Below are 19,404 nucleotides of genomic sequence, written 5' to 3'. Positions count from 1 at the left end.
AGCTGGCTTGAGAAAGACATCTGTGCTTTGTTTCCGACAAGTTTTGGGCTTTGTGTTTATAAACAAATTCTCTTTTCCCCTCTCACCCACCCCGTTTCTCAGTGGCCGTTCCTGCAGCAGCGCCCCCGGTGTGCCAGCCCAAGGGCACCACTAACGGGCATTACACGGCCCCACGCCTCTCCATCTCCTCCCGAGCCACGGTGGTAGCCAGAATGGAAGGTGCCTCCCAAGGGGCCCTGCAGACCGTCATGAAGTGTAAAACAGTGGTTGCCATCTTCGTGGTCGTGGTGGTCTACCTCGTCACGGGCGGTCTCGTCTTCCGGGCATTGGAACAGCCCTTTGAGAGCAGCCAAAAGAACACTATTGCCATGGAGAAGGCAGAATTCCTGCGGGATCATGTCTGTGTGAGCCCACAGGAGCTGGAGACATTGATTCAGGTGAGCAAGGAGTGAGTCAACAGTAGAATCACCTTGGGTCGGGGGGAGAGTGTGACATTGGTTTTGTCTTTCTGGCTCACTGAGCTTTGCCGTTGGTTGAGATGCTACTGATGGTCAGGGAGGTCCTCTCTGGGAGGTGACACTTGAGTGGAGACCCGTGACAATGTGGGGGAAGAGGGGTCACATGTACAACGTAGGAGCAGGCTGTGTTTTGTATCATCTGCTTTTGCATGTGGTGGCCAGAGGCAGCAGCCGGCAAAGGGCTTTGGATTTTCAGATTCAAGGCCACTTATATATGCTGATTAACTTTTAAATCTGTGTGAGATGCTGGGGTAAGAGGGTGGCCCAGAAACCAAAGAAAGAGAGAATTTTAAACGAGTAGGGATGTATGAACCTGTCGAAGGTGGATGAGAATGGAGCAGAGAAAAGGGCACCAGCTGTGGGATGGGTAGGGTGTTAGTGACTTGAAAGAGGCTTTGGTGGATTTGTGAGGATGAAATAATAAGGATAACAGTAACAGGGATAATCAAGGTTGCTATTTTTGAACACTTACTGTGTGTCAGGCACTGTACTAAAGCCCTTCCATGCCTTGGATATTAAGGAAAAAATGTGCATAAAAAATGGAGGCAGAGAACTTTGGGCCCCCGCCTACAGAAACAAGGCAGAGGAAGGGGTGGGGCGATCTTGGCAGGGGTGATGTGAGGCTGGGAAGGGATGTGGGAGACAGGGAGTCATCTAAGGTGGCATGACAGGAGGAAGCGAAACAGGAGGCTTGAGAAGTGAGCGAAAGGTGGAGAGGACCGAGTCCTGGGAAGAGGGAAGGGAAGTGGTTTAGAGCCCAGCAGATGGGCTTCACCTTGGAGGTGAGGCAGGATGGCGGCCTCCAATCTACATGCCCTCCTGAGCCACGAGGAGTAGTGGTGGGGGGCGGTGACGTTTATGGAGGCAAGGGAGAGTCCCATCTTTCTGTGGGTTCTAAAGTTTGGAAGACAGAGGGATGGAAAAGGCAGCTTTCACAATTCCTTCTGGCTCTGGGATTACCAGCATTAAATTCTTTTCTTTTAAAAATTAATTAATTATATTTTTGGCTGCGTTGGGTCTTGTTGCTATGCACGGGCTTTCTCTAGTTGCAGCGAGGGGGGGCTACTCTTTGTTGTGGTGTGCGGGCTTCTCATTGCGGTGGCTTATCTCGTGGCGGAGCACGGGCTCTAGGCGCACGGGCTTCAGTAGTTGTGGCATGTGTGCTCCAGTAGTTGTGGCACCCGGGCTTAGTTGCCCTGTGGCATGTGGGATCTTCCCGGACCAGGGATTGAACCTGTGTTCCCTGCATTGGCAGGTGGATTCTTAACCACTGCACCACCAGGGAAGTCCCACCAGCATTAAATTCTAATGGCTAAAAAAAAATTCTAATGGCTACTACAAATTAGGATTCTGTAGGATTCACAAGTCTGGGCTGGCTTATTTATTTATCTATTTCCAGCTACACTGATAGGGTAGGGGAATTCTGAGGCTGCTTATGATCTGGCCCCTTCCCAGTAGTTGTAGTCTTTTAAATTAGTTTCTATAATCTGACTTGACTCTTAGATTAATAGAAATATACATTTTTTTCCTGGAATACATATGGTTTCATACCTATATCCTACAGTTTTTATTAAAAAATAAAATCTGGGCTTCCCTGGTGGCGCCGTGGTTGAGAGTCCGCCTGCCAATGCAGGGGACACGGGTTCGTGCCCCGGTCCGGGAAAATCCCACATGCCGCGGAGCGGCTGGGCCCGTGAGCCATGGCCGCTGAGCCTGCGTGTCCAGAGCCTGTGCTCCGCAACAGGAGAGGCCACAAGAGTGAGAGGCCCGCGTAGCGCCAAAAAAAAAAAAAATAAATAAAAAATAAAACCTTACAATTCTAAAGGTCAAGGGGCAGTGTTTCATATCACTCTTTCTTAGATGGCCTTGTCTGTTTGTTTTTTTTGTTTGTTTGTTTGTTTGTTTTTTTTCTCCTTTCATGGTAAAATGCTACCAATCTGTCACTAATCTGTGCCAGGTTGAAGGCTCATAAAGGCGCAGAGAATGGAGGAAATAATTCGGGAGTAATTTTCAGTAAGGAACTTATTATACATGTTGTGGTGATATGTGGTGAGATCCTTTTTATTTAGTTGCAATACATGTAATAACCTAAAAGGTGGTCTGAATTGAATCTGGACTTGTGCCTGAATTTTCTTTCCTTAGACAATGAGATCTTGAGGAAAAGGATCATATCTTATTATCTTTGCATCCATGTGTAGCCTCTGCATGGCTTTACATCTAATTACTACCCAATAGAGAAATGCTTTTGGGATAAGCTATCAAACTAAATCTATAACACTGGTGATGCCATGAGACATCTGAGCTTATTCATGCATTTATTTATTAATTCCGTATTTCTCTATTGTTCATTCTTTGGCCTTCTCCTTTATGAAAGAATTCAGTGGCCAGAATGAAGGACAGAATGGAGGAGGGTAGAGATTCTAGTTCTGGTGTTGCTGTTAAGACCCATCCTTTGACCTCGAAGATTTCTCTGTGAAATGAGGGTGTGTGTGTGTGTGTGCGCGCATGCCCTTGAGATCATTTTTATAACAATTAAAACATATACTCTTTAGTAGGCACCCGTTATGAGCTAGGCCTCTTCTACCCATCATCTCATTTAATCTCTCCAACAACCTTCTAAGTTGGTATAATTATACCCATTTTACAGGTAGAGAACTGATGCTAAAAGAGGTTGAGTAACTTTCCAACCACCAACATGACAGAGCTGGGATTCAAAGTGAGGTCTGCCTGGCTCTACCCTGCCTCGCCCAATGAGTCTACAGCCCTTGAAGTAGTGTTTACTTTAGCATAAGCTTAACTCTCTCTTAAATATTTGCTTTATGTTCAACACTTTCCAGAATTTTAGGAGAGTCAAAAGGCATTGGAGTTCTTTGCTCTTTAACAGAAAGCATTTCCTCTCTTTTCCCTTTATACCCATTGACTATCAATCCTGGACATGGGATACTTTAAGATCTCCATCTACTCTGATATAAGGATTTATACTGGTGTTTACTTACAGTTTTTTGTAGGCTAAGCAGTTAAAAATGCTGAACCTGTGTCAGTCAAGAATCAAATTATTATGGTTTATAAATAAGATGAAAAGACAACCCTCAGAATGAGAGAAAATATTTGCAAATGAAGCAACTGACAAAGGATTAATCTCCAAAATATACAAGCAGCTCATGCTGCTCAATATCAAAAAAACAAACAAACCAATCCAAAAATGGGCAGAAGACCTAAATAGACACTTCTCCAAAGAAGATATACAGATTGCCAACAAACACATGAAAGGATACTCAACATCACTAATCATTAGAGAAATGCAGATCAAAACTACAATGAGGTATCACCTCACACCGGTCAGAATGGCCATCATCAAAAAATCTACAAACAATAAATGCTGGAGAGGGTGTGGAGAAGGGGGAACCCTCTTGAACTGTTGGTGGGAATGTAAATTGTTACAGCCACTATGGAGAACGGTATGGAGGTTCCTTAAAAAACTAAAAATAGAACTACCATACGACCCAGCAATCCCACTACTGGGCATATACCCTGAGAGAACCATAATTCAAAAAGAGTCATGTACCACAATGTTCATTGCAGCTCTATTTACAATAGCCAGGACATGGAAGCGACCTAAGTGTCCATAGACAGATGAATGGATAAAGAAGATGTGGCACATATATACAATGGAATATTACCCAGCCATAAAAAGAAATGAAATTGAGTTATTTGTAGTGAGGTGGATGGACCTAGAGTCTGTCATACAGAGTGAAGTAAGTCAGAAAGAGAAAAACAAATACCGTATGCCAACACATATATATGGAAGCTAAAAAAAAAAAGGTTCTGAAGAACCTAGGGGCAGGACAGGAATAAAGCCACAGACGTAGAGAATGGACTTGAGGACACGGGGAGGGGGAAGGGTAAGCTGGGACAAAGTGAGAGAGTGGCATGGACATATATACACTACCAAATGTAAAATAGATAGCTAGTGGGAAGCAGCCGCATAGCACAGGGAGATCAGCTCGGTGCTTTGTGACCACCTAGAGGGGTGGGATGAGGAAGGTGGGAGGGAGACGCAGGAGGGAGGGGTATGGGGATATATGTATATGTATAGCTGATTCACTTTGTATACAGCAGCAACTAACACACCATTGTAAAGCAATTATACTCCAATAAAGATGTTAAAAAATTTTATTATGGTTTACCCTTCACTGATTCCTTCATAGGATGAAAGGGTCCACACTTTTGGACCAGGGGGCATCCTCTCCACTCTACAGCTCTCAGCAGCACTGTATGTAGTGCTCATAAGAAACACAGTGTTTGGAAGGGTTTTCAGTGTGGTGTGTTCTAAGATGGAAAAATAATATTATTGTATCTCACCGATATTTTTATTGTTGTATGTGGCTGGTCAATGGTATTTATCTGGTAGTGTCAGGACTCTTGGCTGGATTGAGTGAACCCCTCATAAAGCTAATCTGGAAGGTGTAATTCATGTTATTAATAATAAAAACAGAATACCTAGAACAGATTAACCCCTGTGAAATGCCTGGATAGCTTCAAAGGGCCATAGCTGGGGAGGGATTTTCCAAAGACTTAAACCACTTTTATGAGGTATCATAGGACTCCGGATGTGACAGATGGGTCACCATCCCTGACCCAGATGCTGCTATGGAGGAGACTGTTTCATTAATTAATTCATCTATGCATTCTTTAAGTTGCTACGGAGCTTCTGTTACATCAGGTAACATGCTAAGTGTTGGGAATAGAAAAGATGAAGATAAAATACACCTTGAGCAAGTTGTGGACTTGTCTGTGATTCCATTTCATTATCAATAAAATGTGCCTAAAATCCCTCACCCTTAGGATATTGAGAGGATTAAGTTCTATAATTCATGAGAAGGGCTTTGAACTGCTCTTGGCACGTGGTGCGCACTCAAAAAAAAAAAGATAGATATTGCCGCTGCTGTTTATAGTACTATTCAAGGAGCTCAGAATTTCAAGCAGTGGTTCTTAGTGGGGAGCGGGGGTTGCTTCCAGGGGGCATCTGACAATGTCTGGAGACATTTTCAGTTGTCACAGTTGGTGACAGATGCTACAGATGTCTAGTGGGTAGAGTCCAGGGACGCTGCTCAACATTCAACAATGCCCAGCATATCCACTCATAACAAAGAATTATCCAGTTTCACATGGCAGTAGATTGAGAAACCCTAGAGGAAGAGGCATATAAACCAATAACTAGAATTCATCGGAATGGAGCTATTTTTTCCCCAGTTTTATTGAGATATAATTGACATATATCACTGTATAGGTTTAAGGTGTACAGCATAATGGTTTGAACATTTATTGTGAAATGATTACTGCAGAAAGTTGAGTTAGCATCCATCACCTCATGTAGATCCAATAAAGGGAAAAATTTGTTTTTCCTTGTGGTGAGAACTCTTAGATTTATTCTCTTAACAACTTTCACATATAGTATACAGCAGTGTTAACTATACTCATAAAGTTGTACATTACCTCCCGAGGACTTACTTATAATTGGAAGTTTGTACCTTTCCACCACCTTCCTCCAACTGGCCTTTCCCCACCCCCCATCTCTGATCTTTTTTCCTATGAATTTTTTTAAAAAACATTTCACATGTAAGTGAAATCATACAGCATTTGTCTTTCTCCATCTGACTTATTTCACTGAGCATATCCTCAGGGTCCATCCATGTTTTTGCAAATGGCAGGATTCCTTCATTTTTTTAATGGCTGAATAATATTACATCATATATATGTAAAACTCACAACTTCTTTATCCATTAATCTATGGCCACTCAGGTTGTTTCCATGTCTCGTCTACTGTAAATGCTGCTATGAACATGGGGGTGCAGATACCTTTTCGAGTTACTGTTTTTGTTTCCTTTGGATGTGTTCCCAGAAGTGGAATTGCTGGATCATTTGGTAGTTCTGCTTTTAATTTTTTGAGGAAACGTCATACTGTTTTCCGTAGTGCCTGCACCAGTTTCCAACCCCATCAATAGTGCGCGAGGGCTCCCTTTTCTCCACGTTTTCCCCAGCGTCTGTGATCTCTTGTCTTTTCGATGATCACTGGAGTGGCACCCCAGTGGGGCAAACAGAGGTCAGGGAAGATATCGTGGCCATTTGTCTCCTTTAGTCCCTACAACAATTCTATGAGGATAGTCTTTTGTGCCACTCGCAGAGGAGGAAACTGAGGCAGCAGGAGGTGAAGTTACACGCTTAAGGATACCTGATTAGTGAGTGGAGGATCTCAGATTCACTCCTGGGCAGTCTGACCACTGTCCTGTTCTCTTAAACACCACGCATGGGAACAGAAACGTGCAATACGGAAGGAGTTCATCATTCAGGACCCACCGTGAAGGGTATCCCACCGGCATGTGGTGCCCGTTGAGGGAGGTGCAGGTGGTCCGTGTGCCTTGAGCTGAGAGGTGTGGGCAGGTGGTGGGAGATGAGCTTGGGACGGGGGCAGGGGCTGGATTTGAGGTGCCCAGAGAGCCTTGCTGAGCGGTTTGGGCTTTGTGCTGCGGGAAGTGGGGGAGTCACTAAAAGATTTAAGAAGGTAGTGACACGATGGAAACTTTCTTTGGAAAGGTAACTCTTTGAGCGCTGAGGATGTAGGGTTGGAGGAAGGAGAAATTGGAGGAAGTAAGACCAGTTCGGAAGCATATTGGGACCTCATCGGTGGGCCATGCTGAGACACAGTGAAGGGGCCACATCTAAGAGAGTCTGACAAAGCAGACTTGAAGACGGCTCATGTTCCGTTCAGCAAAGATGTCTGGAGTGCCTGCCCTGTGCTCCGCCTTCCTTCCTGTTCAAGCAGAGGCCATGTGGGTCGGGGGAGCCCGGCCAGCAGCACCCACACTCTGGAGTTAATCTTCCTGTGTTAAATCGTTTTTCTGCCCGTGGGCTGTGTGACCTGGGTGAGAAAGGGAGTCACCCCAGGCCTCAGCTTCCCTTCTGTAAAATGACGATTATGATAATAGTGTCCACTTGTTAGGGAGGTCTGAAGATTAAACAAAAAAGCTCAGCTACTTTGAGCTATTGTGATCGCTACTATTTATTTGTTAAGGAAGGCAGGAAAAAGAAATATAGAGAACCCCTAAATTATTATTATTATTATTTTAGTGAAACAAGTAAAGTATTTATTAGGAGGAAAAAGAGTATGTGTGGATGGACACATGGGTGGACTCAGAGAGAGTCGTGCCCTCATGGTAGTTTGAATCACCTATATGGGGCATTTCTTCCAGGTTTCCTTTGGCCTGTCATCTTGCTTTGCCTGGTTCTGAGTCCATATTTGGTATATCTCAGGGTCCTCCCAAGTGTGTGCACGCATCTCTTAGCCAAGATGGATTCTAGTGAAGAGGCCTATGGGTAGGTTGACATCACTCCTGTTTTGACCTCCAAGGAGCCTTTCTGCGCATGTGCAGTCGGGAAGGTCTCCTCGACCTCGACAATGAGAAATATGTGGTCTCTATCTTTTTTCTGGGCAGGGCTCAGCCTCTCCTATTGTTCTCCTGATAAATATTATCTTTATCTTGGAGTGTCTGTCCACAGGGGACAAACTCCAGCTGCTCAGCCTGGGGCCCATCTATCTCTGCCTCAAATCCTCCCTGAGAGACGTAGACCCCGAGAACTCTTTATTGGGAAGAAGAAGGGCAAACGTCTGTCTTCTGTAGCTTCTTCAGGCTGGCACGGGGCTCATAGACCCTACCTAGTTGGGGTCACGGAGCTCTGGCCCTGTCTCATTAAGGGCCCCAGCATGACTTCCGTTGTTATTTCAGCAGGATATGCTGTGGGGAGTAGAAAGCCTCTAAATTATGCACATCCTGGGGTTCTGCTAAGGGAAAAGAGAAGAAAACTCCTGAAATGCACTTTGGGGCTTCAAATCCTAAATTTGATTTGCTTCGACTGTTGAAGTGTAAAGTCCTCTTCGCAGAAATGACTCCCCTGAGTGCTGAGTTGGGCTGCTAACAGCATTTGCTGTGTTGATGTGGCTTGAGCCCAGGGAAGTAACCTAGCAGTTTTCTGTGTCATTTAGAGGGCTTACCCTGCCACCTAGATAATCATCCCAGCTTTGATGGGGACACTTGGCCTCAGATCTATTAAGTAGACACCGGAGCTGGCTCCACGATCTCTGTTCACCCTGACTGTTCCTCTGTGTGGTTTGAAACACATATTGGAGAACCTCAGGGACCCAGAAGGCTCAGGCAGCCCCAAGGAGTGGGTCACCCAGACAATGGGATGACCAGTGACTCCAGAGTGTGACTGAGTGAAAGGGCCTGCATCCTCCGGGCCTGTTTGCTATTTATCCCTCAGTGAGGCACGTCCATCTTCTAGTGTGGTGCCCTGGGGCAGGCTGATTAACCTGAACTGGGCTTCAGCAGTTCAGTCCACAGAGGACACAGAAGACCCATTCATCTCTGGAATCTTACCCTTGAGACTCCGTGAGAGAGTCTGCAGATGACGGTAATAGGGAAATTTCCTGCAGAGCTGTTGTAATAATAAAAAATGGCTACCACTTATTGGTTGTTTACGTTCCTCTAGGCATGTTCTAAGTGCTTGAATCCTTTAATTCATCTAACCCCTGCAACAAACCTACAGGTAGGAGCTATTGTCATCATTCAATTTCATGGATGAACAAATAAATTCTAACAAATTAAGTAATTTGCCCAAGGCCACACAGCTGATAGGTGGTTAAACTGGGATTTGAGCCTTGGGATGCCAGACTCCAGAGCCCATACGTCTCAGCACTGTGCTAGACTGCTCACTTGTGTCAACGGTCAGTACCCCCTACACTACGTCTGAGCCTTTTCTTCAAGGTTTTACCCCAAGGAAAAGATTGGAGGGAGGAAGAGAAATTTTTAGGGAAATGTGGGCTGACACGGTACCATAGCACTCTAAATATGGACTGTTGTGTTTTCAAAGAAGGGAGTGTCAAGGAGGGGAAAGAGCATGGGCATTGGAGTCAGATAGACTTGGTCTTTAGCACTATTAAACCTAAGGCTGCTTTTCCTGTGATGGGGATGGTGCAGTCCCTCTTCATTCGGAATAATGGGAGGAGGGAGTGAGTTAACCCACGTAAAGTGCTCAGCAGAGTGTCTGCCATAGAGTTGGCATTTAGGAAACACTATTTCCCCCTGTCCAGCTTTCGTCTCCAAACATCTTATGGAAAAATCCCAACAAACTTTTTTGGCCAAACGAATACATTGAATAGGTTTTTTGTTCTGTTTTTGTTTTGTTTTATTTTTTGCGGTACGTGGGCCTCTCACTGTCGTGGCCTCTCCCGTTGCGGAGCACAGCCTCCGGATAAGCAGGCTCAGCGGCCATGGCTCACGGGCCCAGCCGCTCCGCGGCATGTGGGATCCTCCCGGACCGGGGCACGAACCCGTGTCCCCTGCATCGGCAGGTGAACTCTCAACCACTGCGCCACCAGGGAAACCCCTGAATAGGTTTATGAAGTCGCAGTTTCCATCAACTCAATTAGGCAGTCACTCCATCCCAAGAACTCCTTTACCCTCCATGCTCTCACAGGCCACAATTGCTTCCTTCCCTGCCCCCAGTGCAGTTGTTTTAGAAACTTCCCACATGACTCATCTTGGAGAAAGCAATAAAACATTCAACCTCTGTAACCGTCAAGGGACAAAATCATGAGGCTTCACTGACTGACAGGGGAGGGAAGAATGCTTCAGCCTGCGTGGATGAGGGTCTGTAGTGGTCATTTGTCAGGTTGTGACTTTTTATGTTGATGGGTAGGATCTTTGCCACTGATTTTCACTGTATGATCGCTTGGGGATTTTTATCCTTTGCTAATAAATGGTTAGAGTCTTGGATCCTTTGCTCAGTACTGGGGCCTCAAGATGTATTTGATGGATACTGTTTGACACCACTGATTAAGTCCTGACTGTGTGCAGGCTTGGGGCCAGGCAGTTTACATGTGTTCCTGAACCTCGTTTTCACTCCCCATTATTCCAAGTGGTAGCCACTGTTACTGTCCCCGTTTACCAAGGCTAGGTGTCCTGGTTAAGTCCTCGCAACTAGCTAGTGGCAAAAGTGGGCCTGGAATCTGGATTTTCCAACTCCAGAGCCCATGGTCTCTTCATCAGGCTCTATCCCTGGCTCGACACAATGGGGCTGAAGAGTGTGTAATTGTATCAGGACAAATTCCTCCTAAGGGAAAATCCACTTAAACCACAGGATGGGAAAGCTCCTTCCTGAGAGTCAGTGCTTGCTTTCTGACACAGATTCCCGTTCTCCTTCTCCCCTGGATTTTTAACCCTCCCAGCATATGGAGAGCATCCGTGCCAGGGCCAGGTGCTGAACTGTGGGCCTCTGGTATAGTGACTCACTTCACTGCTGGCGGAGGAGTTAATTTGAGATATGGGCGGCTGCAGGAGAGGACTGGGTACAATGCTGTGGTCCTGGGCATGGACCTTTGATGTTGTCATGGTGACCGAAGCTGCTATTCTGCAGATAAGGGGAAGGCCAGAGATCTTGAGCTGTCAAGCTTTCTCCCCACAAGCAAGAGATGTTGGTTAATTTGCATGACCCATGAACATTTCCCAAGGCTGTGACATTTACCATTCTCTTCTGCCAAACCCCAAATCACTCACTCACTCACCTGCTTACTCACTCCCTCATTCGTTTATTAATTTGACAAATTTATTGATTTACTCAACGCTAAGTACTGGGGCCATGATGGTGAATAAAAGGCAGACATGGTCCCCGACCTCTTGGAGCGTTATAGCTAGGATGGGCAAACATCCCAGCTTTTGTGGATCTGAAATATTTGTGAACAGTGGCCCTTTTCCTCTCAAACGTGGTTTGAAAGATAAATTATACAGTCACCCTACTGATTGGTAGTGGGAGAGGCAAACCTTATGCATGTAATCACAGAAATAAGTGTAAATAAAACCAGATGAATGCTGCAAAGGGATGGGGGAACTAGAGCTGTGAGGCACGTGAACAGACCTGATTAGTAGGACAGGGGTTCTGGGCGGAGGGAGCTGTCAGGCCCCTGTGGGTGGAAGGAAGCCGGGATGTCTGGGAACTTGAGAGAAGGGGAGTGTAGGTGGCTGGAGGTCCATTAACAAGGGGAGACTGGTAGGCATTTAGGTTGGAGACAGGCAGGGGCAACACCCTGCAGGGCCTGATGCTGGATTTTATCCTAAGAGCTCTGGGAAGCTCTGGCTGTTTCAAGCAGCAGGGTGACGTGATCCAATCAGTCAGTCCATTGCCATTTTGGTCCCTCATAGAAACCCAGAGTATAGCAGTGGTAGTTATGAGCTGGGTTTTAGTCATACGTTCATCCATTCATCAGCTAAACATTCATGGAGTGCCAACTATGGCACTTTGCTAAGTGTTATGCTCTGGATTTCTGAACTGATTTATCCTCAGAGGTGCCAAAACTCAAGGCCTGGAAGAAGCCTTCGTGGGCCCTCCTGGTAGCATCAAACACTCACATTTGCCTCTGTGCTCATTAGACTCTATTAGCTAGTCATCATTTTCTCACCTGTCTCTTTCCCGGGATTGTGAGCTTTTTGAGGTTGAGTCTGTGTCTTTTATCCTTATATCCCTGATGCCTGGCACAGTGGCTGGCCCGTAGAAGTTGCTTACAGTTTGAGAAATGAATGAATGGTGCTTGTATATCTGTTTCGGAGACCAAGAGCCCTTCATTTATTTATTTTATTTTATTTTGGCTGCGCCTGAGGCTTGCAGGATTTTAGTTCCCTGACCAGGGATTGAACCCAGGCCACGGCAGTGAAAGCGCCGAGTCGTAAACACTGGACCACCAGGGAACTCCCCTTTCATTTAGAACCTTCACAGAAGCAAAGCAGAAAGTGATTTTGTTTCTGTGCTCTAGAAGACCTTTCCTCTCGGTCTGGTTGTCAAGAGTACTTCTTCCGTGTTCTTTATGCATGAGAGATTCCCTTGGTGTCCATAGCCCCAAAGTTTTACATATTTAGGAACGTAATGATTTTAAGGAAAAGATGGCGCCTGAGACATCCATTCAGCAGCCAGTGGAAATCCTTGCTGTGAGTGCGTGCAAAGCCAGATGAGCCTTCTCCTTCCCTGCCCTGAACCCTCCCTTCCTCCAAGCAGCCTTTTGTGCAGGAAGTTTGGACCGCGGCCGAGGCAGCAGGTGACCTCTGGTGAGCGCAAGATCGGCATCTTTGTGCCCAAAGATGCAGCTCGGGCAAGTTGAAGCAACTCCCCTGGCTGTTGCCCTGAAACAGAGGCACTGCCCTTTCTTCAGCGAAGTGGTCATGAAGAAGATTGTTCAATGTGTGCAAGATCGGGCTTGCAGCCCCTGGCCTGTCTCTACAGGCTTACACTTCATTATTACTATTGTTTTTATCCCTGGGGTTGTTGAGTCCATCACTGTTTAGGGAAGAATATCTAAAGCTTTTAAGCCAGAAATTAAAGAGCTAATGGCAATTGGCATGACACTAGAAAAATGAATTTGCAAATGAGAAGTCAGTGTTCTTAAAAAACTCTCATAAAAATAAAACAAAATCCAGAAATGAATGCCACGGTGTCGGTGTCCGCATTTATCTACAAATGTGCATGTGTTTGCTCCTCATTGAAGGTGAAGCAAAAATCTCATTTAACAAGATTTATTTTTTTGTTTTTAAACTTTTTATTGGAGTAGTGTTGATTCACAAGGTTGTGTTAGTTTCAGGTGTACAGCAAAGTGAATCAGTTATACATGTACATATAGCCACTCTTTTTTAGATTCTTTTCCCGGACAGCCCATTACAGAGTATTGAGTAGAGTTCCCTGTGCTCTACAGTAGGTCCTTATTAGTTACTTATTTTATATATAGTAGTGTGTATATGTCAATCCCAATCTCCCAATTTATCCCTTCCCCCACTTTTTCCCCCTTGGTAACCATACGTTTGTTTTCTACATCTGTGACTCGTTCATTTAACAAGGTTTTGGTGGTGTGTGGCTCATAGAGTTATTTTCATTACTCATAATCAGTTGTATTCATTTTAATAACTAACATTTGCTGAATGCCTGTCATGAAGCAGGTGCCGTGTCAGACTAATGATTAGAAAAATAAAATAAAAAATGATGCAAGACGTCTCCTTCCTGTCCTCCAGAATCCATTGTCTCACTAGCTCACTTACACGGTATTTACTGTGGCTAGGCACTGCTCTAAATGCTTCATGTTTATTGTTATTTAGTCTTTACAATGATCCTTTGAGGTAAGGGTAAGCAGCTGGGGAACAGAAGTTAGATAAGCTTAGGTGACAGGTAGAACTGGGATCTGGACACAGGCAGCCTGGCTCCAGAACCCATGCTTTTTCACCAAGATGCTCTACTCCTGCTGGGGGAGACCGACGTGGCTTGGGTACTTAAAGTCCAGTGCGACTGGTGCCAGAAGACAAGGAAACACTCAGGCCCTTATTCACGGAGCAGGAGTCTCTGACTCAAACTGTGGGACCCCCAGAAGGACCCTCATTCTCCTGTGAGAAGACTACAGAGAATAATAATTATCTGTTGGTTGTGCTCTAGAGGGACATGGCTTTGCATCTTCGCATAAGGTGTTGAACTGGGCCAATAGATTCTATTTAAAACCACAGTACACGATGTATCATTCAGGTCTGCAGTTGAGAGTCGCTTATCCGTATCTATTGAGAACATGTATTTTCCCTTCATTCTCGGTAGAAATGGGCAGAAGAGACGGAAAGCTTGTGGATGAGGGTTAGCCTTACTGAGGATGGGAGGGTTTAACCTTTTGTTCTTTGAAAAATGAGGATCAGACGTACAAATTCCTATTTCCCTATATTGTCCTTTTTCAGGTGGAAGAAAGTGACATAACAGATGAGCGTTAGAAACAAGGTTTGCCAACTGGAGAGAGAGCTGAGGTGCTGGTAGAAGGTGCTGATACATTTTCTAAGGGGCACAGGAAATGAAATATTAATTTGGGATTAATATCCAGCACTCAAAAGTAAGAAAGAGTCCGAGTGAAAAGCTACAATGAAAACAAGATAGCAGAAGCATCATCTGTTAAGTTTCAGGCTCTCTCCAATGCAGTGACGATGGAAGGAATAGTCATCTTGGGTTTAGCTCACACGGCAGTGAATCAGAATTCCTGGAGCTGCTTTCGTAGCCCAGTAAAAAAAAAATTTTTTCCCCCAGAAATTGGGTAAACTCATGTTTGATAGGAATAATCTCAAGTGCAGAGAGAGCAGTGCATACATCAAGCATTCTCCTCAGGACCAAGGTGATTTTTCATCATCACTTGGCAGATTTGATTTTCAACCTGTAGAGGCTGAGTCCAACCTGAGATGAAAGGATGACGGTTAGTTAGTCTGAAAGTTTATTGATTTTATCAGAGCACATACATGTATCTCTGCTTGCTTAGTGGACTTGATGCGTTAAAATGTCTCTTATTTCATCCTTCCATGTAGTCAAAGAGACAGAAAAAACGAATTCTACATTGTAAGGCACAATTTGGAAGGTAGAAGGTCTCCTGCCAATATGGCTTGGTCCCATATGACAATGTTTGGCTACATTAGTCATTAGTGTATATCCAGGTGCTAAGGAACTGAGTTTTAGAACATTTTCTCCCCAAAGAATTAACTAGTGGTAGCAAGGAAAGCTAGCTTCCTCAGACCATAGGCTCTGGATGTGCCATCTAGCTCATCTTGGGTTTCTCTATCTTATTCTTCAAACAAATTCTCCACTCACGCTGTCCAATCTGCAGGTGACCTTCACTTTACGTTTATAACCAGGTCGTATCGTAAAGCACCGATGAAAGCCTGCTGCCTGAATCCCCGGGACAGAGGAAAGGCTAATGTTTGCACACAATTAGATACCTAGGGCAGCAGGAAAATAAACCATCACCATATCCCCCATGGCACTGAAGGTGCCTCTCTCTTTGCCCTTTTATGGCCTGGCCTGGTTTTTGTGAGCGTTTATTTGTGGGAGACTCTGTGGTAGTGAGTCTGTTAGACTGGCCGGTCCACTCGGGCCAGCACAGGCCTGACTGCCACACTGGCCATCTGCCTGGGTGGGAGGTGAGGACCTGTGCACATCAACCCCCCTCTCCCTTGACCTCTTGTAGACACTAGGGGTGTCCCAGCCTAGCGGGGAGCCAGGCTGCTCTCCAGAGTCAAGGAGCTGGGCTAAGAGGGTCTGAGATGGGGAGAAAGAAGAACACAGAGAGAAGCTGCCTTTCTAGCATTTAGGACGATGATCTTCCTGTTAACAATGCAAAGAGTATCCACTTGCTAGCTTTGCCGGGCACTAGATGTGGCAAGGTAAGCACTAATCCGTCTCATGTGTCCCATGGGGATGCCCATCTCACAGGTCACCACGAGGGTTAACTGAGTTAATCTATGCACTGGTAAGTACTCAGGATTCCTGTTATTTTTAACGTCATCACATATGAAATGACAAGGCATGCTGCCTGAAGTCATGTATACGTTAAAAAAAAATCTGACAGCAACCCTGCAAGGAAGGGTACCTCATTTTATAGATGAGAAAACTGAGGTTCAGAGAAGCTGAGCACCTTGCACAGGCTAGACATTTGCACTTTATCCATGAACTTTCTCTGTTGCAAGAGGAAAGTATGAGGTGCTTATACTCTCTCTCTTTCTGTACTGAAGTGAAGACTTCTTGGAATCAAGAAGTGCCTTGCTGGGGGTGGCTCCAGGTTTCCTCTCTGATGCCCTCCCACTGTTGTCTGAAGTATGTATATGATGTGGCTTTGCACTTGGACGTGAAGGAGCCCCACCCCCTGCCCCCAGCCCCAGCACGGTCACTTCTGCTGCTGTGAAATATTTATATGTGAAATGCTTCTGAAGCAGGAGAAATAAAAAGCCACTGCGGTGAACAAATTAATATCATACTTCCACTTCTCACCTGAGGCCCTTCCGCAACAAATGTGTGAGGCGGTGGAAGGATGCTGCTACCCTGTTGTCAGGGTTTTGAGTCATTGGGGCATTTGTGAGTTGTAATGAGTGTGGTCTGCCAGTTGCCCTTCTCTGTCTCCTAGGGGTTGTGGCTTTCCTTCTGTCCATTAATGGCTGAAAGTATGCCCGCTTTGAGTGCATTTATGAAGCCACTTTCCACCACGACCCCCTCCTCTTGCCTCGACCCCTGGCTAAATATCTCCTTCATAAATCCTTTTGCTGACTGTGCCCTCTCGAGATTAAGAACGTTGTAGACCTAGAGCCACCTTTGTGCCCTCAGATGAGGTCATTTCCCTTTGTTCCCGTAGTGTGAGCCGTTAGCAAAAGGATCATACGTCCTGTCTTATGCCTGTCCTGCAGTTCAAGCATAATCGTGAACAAGGCCCTTTTCCCTCTGCAAGTGTCCTGGTTTGGACAGTAAATCAAACCATCGCCATGGTTATTAGCGTCCGTGTATATGGTGCCAATCGGCTGCATTCTTCAGTCTCAGACAAGCTGAGTGATCACCTCTCCACCTTTGTTTGTCTTCTTTTTTGGTGCCCTATGAGGAAACAGAGAAACAGATTGTCTCACCAAGTACACAGATCATAGGAGAAAAGCCACAGACAGTTAGTGGTCCCCTGTGGGCCGTCATTCATCCCAGAGTAGCGCTAACACTCATGATGGTGTCTTGTGTTGCCCGGAACAGTGATTTATGCGACCCAGCATTGCCGCGTGGGATGACGGCACCAGGGGAATTCGGTGGGGGGATCTCCGAGGGCTCTCTATCCCCTTCTCATTTTGGGGGAGGCTGCAGTTTCTCTGTTGTACCTTTCTGGTGGTCCTAATGCAGGGAAGGAAGGAGGATAGAGGAAGCAGGAAGAAAAGAGATTCTTTTATTTATTTATTTTCCAGTTTTATTGAGATATCATTGACATATAACATTGGGGAAGTTTAAGGTGTACAACGTATTGATTTGATATACTTATTTATTACAAAATGATGACCAGCATAGCATTAGCTAACATCTCCATCATGTCGTATAATTACCATTGCTTTTTCTGTGGTGAGAACATCTAAGATTTATTCTCTCAGTAACTTCAGGTATACAATACAGTATTAGTAACTGAAATCACCATGCTATATGTTAGATCCCCAGAACGTATTCATCTTATAACTGGAAGTTTGTACCCTTTGACCAATATCTGCCCTCCCCACCCTCTAGCCCCAGGCAATCTCCATTCTACTCTCTGTGAGAAACAGATGTTTAAATTTATTTTTATTGGGGTATAGTTGATTTACAATGTTGTGTTAGTTTCAGGGGTACAGCGAAGTGAATCAGATATATATACATATATATATATATATATCCATTTTTTTTCAGATTCTTTTCCCATATCGGTTATTACAGAATGTCAAATATAGTTCTCTGTGCTATACAGTAGGTCCTTGTTAGTTTTATATTTTATATATAGCAGTGTGTATATGTTAATCCCAATCTCCTCATTTATCTCTTTCCCCTACATTTCCCCTTTGGTAACCATAAGTTTGATTTCGAGATCTGTGATTCTGTTTCTGTTTTGTAAGTAAGTTAGAAACAGATTCTTTTAGACCTTACCACTGTCACCAACTCTTCCTCCTCCTTCTTTATTTTTTAAAAAATAGGACAATCGTTATATTTCTTTGTGTTGGACTACTTTCTTATGTTTGTATTACAAAGAAATAAATTGCTTTCCTCTCACACCTCTGGGAAGACCATGTGCCTACATTTATTACTTTCGTTTGTTCACTCATTTCTTATTTTTTTTAAAGCAATCTTTTTTTTTTTAAATGTATTTATTTATTTATTTATTTTGGCTGTGTTGGGTCTTCATTGCTGCGTGTGGGCTTTTCTCTAGCTGCAGTGAGCGGGGGCTACTCTTCATTGTGGTGCACGGGCTTCTCCCTGCGGTGGCTTCGCTTGTTGCGGAGCACGGGCTCTAGGTGCACGGGCTTCAGAAGTTGCAGAACTCAGGCTCAGTAGTTGTGGCTCACGGGCTTAGTTGCTCCGTGGCATGTGGGATCTTCCCGGACCAGGGCTCGAACCCATGTCCCCTGCATTGGCAGGCGGATTCTTAACCACTGCACCACCAGGGAAGCCCCACTCATTTCTTATTGATTGAAACATTCATTTATGAATCGTTTACTGGGTAGCAACTGGAAGTTCTAACTGACAGGCTAAAAAGGAAATTCAAAAAGGGGTGGAATTAAATTTTCAAATGGGACCCTCTTATCTATAGTATGTTTTTCCTGAAGCTTGAAACTCTCACATCACATGTAGTTTAATTTTTTTCTTTTTGATCCTCAGAAGACCTCTCTGGACTTGGTAGTGGTTGATCTTGTAACTGAACATGTGATGCTCATTAAGTCTGAGATTGTGGCTTAAAATGATGCTGATGTTGGTTGAGCCTCTACCCTGTAACTGATCCTTTAAGCCAGACTGTACATGGCTCAGTTTCATCATTTCATTATCTACGTGCTTGGACACTTCTAATGGTCTGGCTTATCTTCACTTTTGCAGCCTGAATGGAGAGAAAGAAAAACAAACAAACTTAAAAGCAAATGCATTTAATTTTAACAGGCTTTACTTGAGTTCAAACAGTTAAGATTATTAGAAAATACTTTAGAAAATTAATAATGTTAGAAGTATGAATTCAATCAGAACTATTGAGTTAAAAATGATGCTGTTGGTTCAAGTGATAACAGTCCATTTATACTGGGTTTCCCCTGTAGGTATGTAACCTGAGTTAATTCATTTTAATTCTGCTTGTTTGCTGGAGTCTTTCTGATGTATATGATCTAGATAGAATCAAACCTCATTCCTGGGGTTGGGGATCCTCTAAAGTCTTACCAAGAGGTTGGTGACTTGTGAGAGGCCTTATTTTTCTCCTTCTTACTTCTGGTTTTAAATCACATTCTGGCCCACAGTGCCCGTAACAATC

General features: G+C 44.6%; 1 protein-coding gene across 1 annotated transcript in view; it reads left to right on the top strand.

Annotated features, from left to right (window-relative positions):
* KCNK10 (potassium two pore domain channel subfamily K member 10) overlaps positions 1–19,404 on the top strand; it is a 142,325-nt gene that overhangs the window by 63,156 nt on the left and 59,765 nt on the right. Inside the window, exon 2 of the mRNA XM_022576367.3 lies at positions 103–437. Coding sequence (XP_022432075.1) covers positions 103–437 — 335 coding nt within the window. The remainder of the gene's footprint in view (positions 1–102; positions 438–19,404) is intronic.

The sequence above is a fragment of the Delphinapterus leucas genome, chromosome 2 (assembly GCF_059928025.1).
Source record: "Delphinapterus leucas isolate spDelLeu-1000000601 "Yukka" chromosome 2, BTC_Dleu_Yukka2, whole genome shotgun sequence".
Classification (NCBI taxonomy): Eukaryota; Metazoa; Chordata; class Mammalia; order Artiodactyla; family Monodontidae; genus Delphinapterus; species Delphinapterus leucas.
This window is presented reverse-complemented; position numbering and strand designations above follow the sequence as displayed.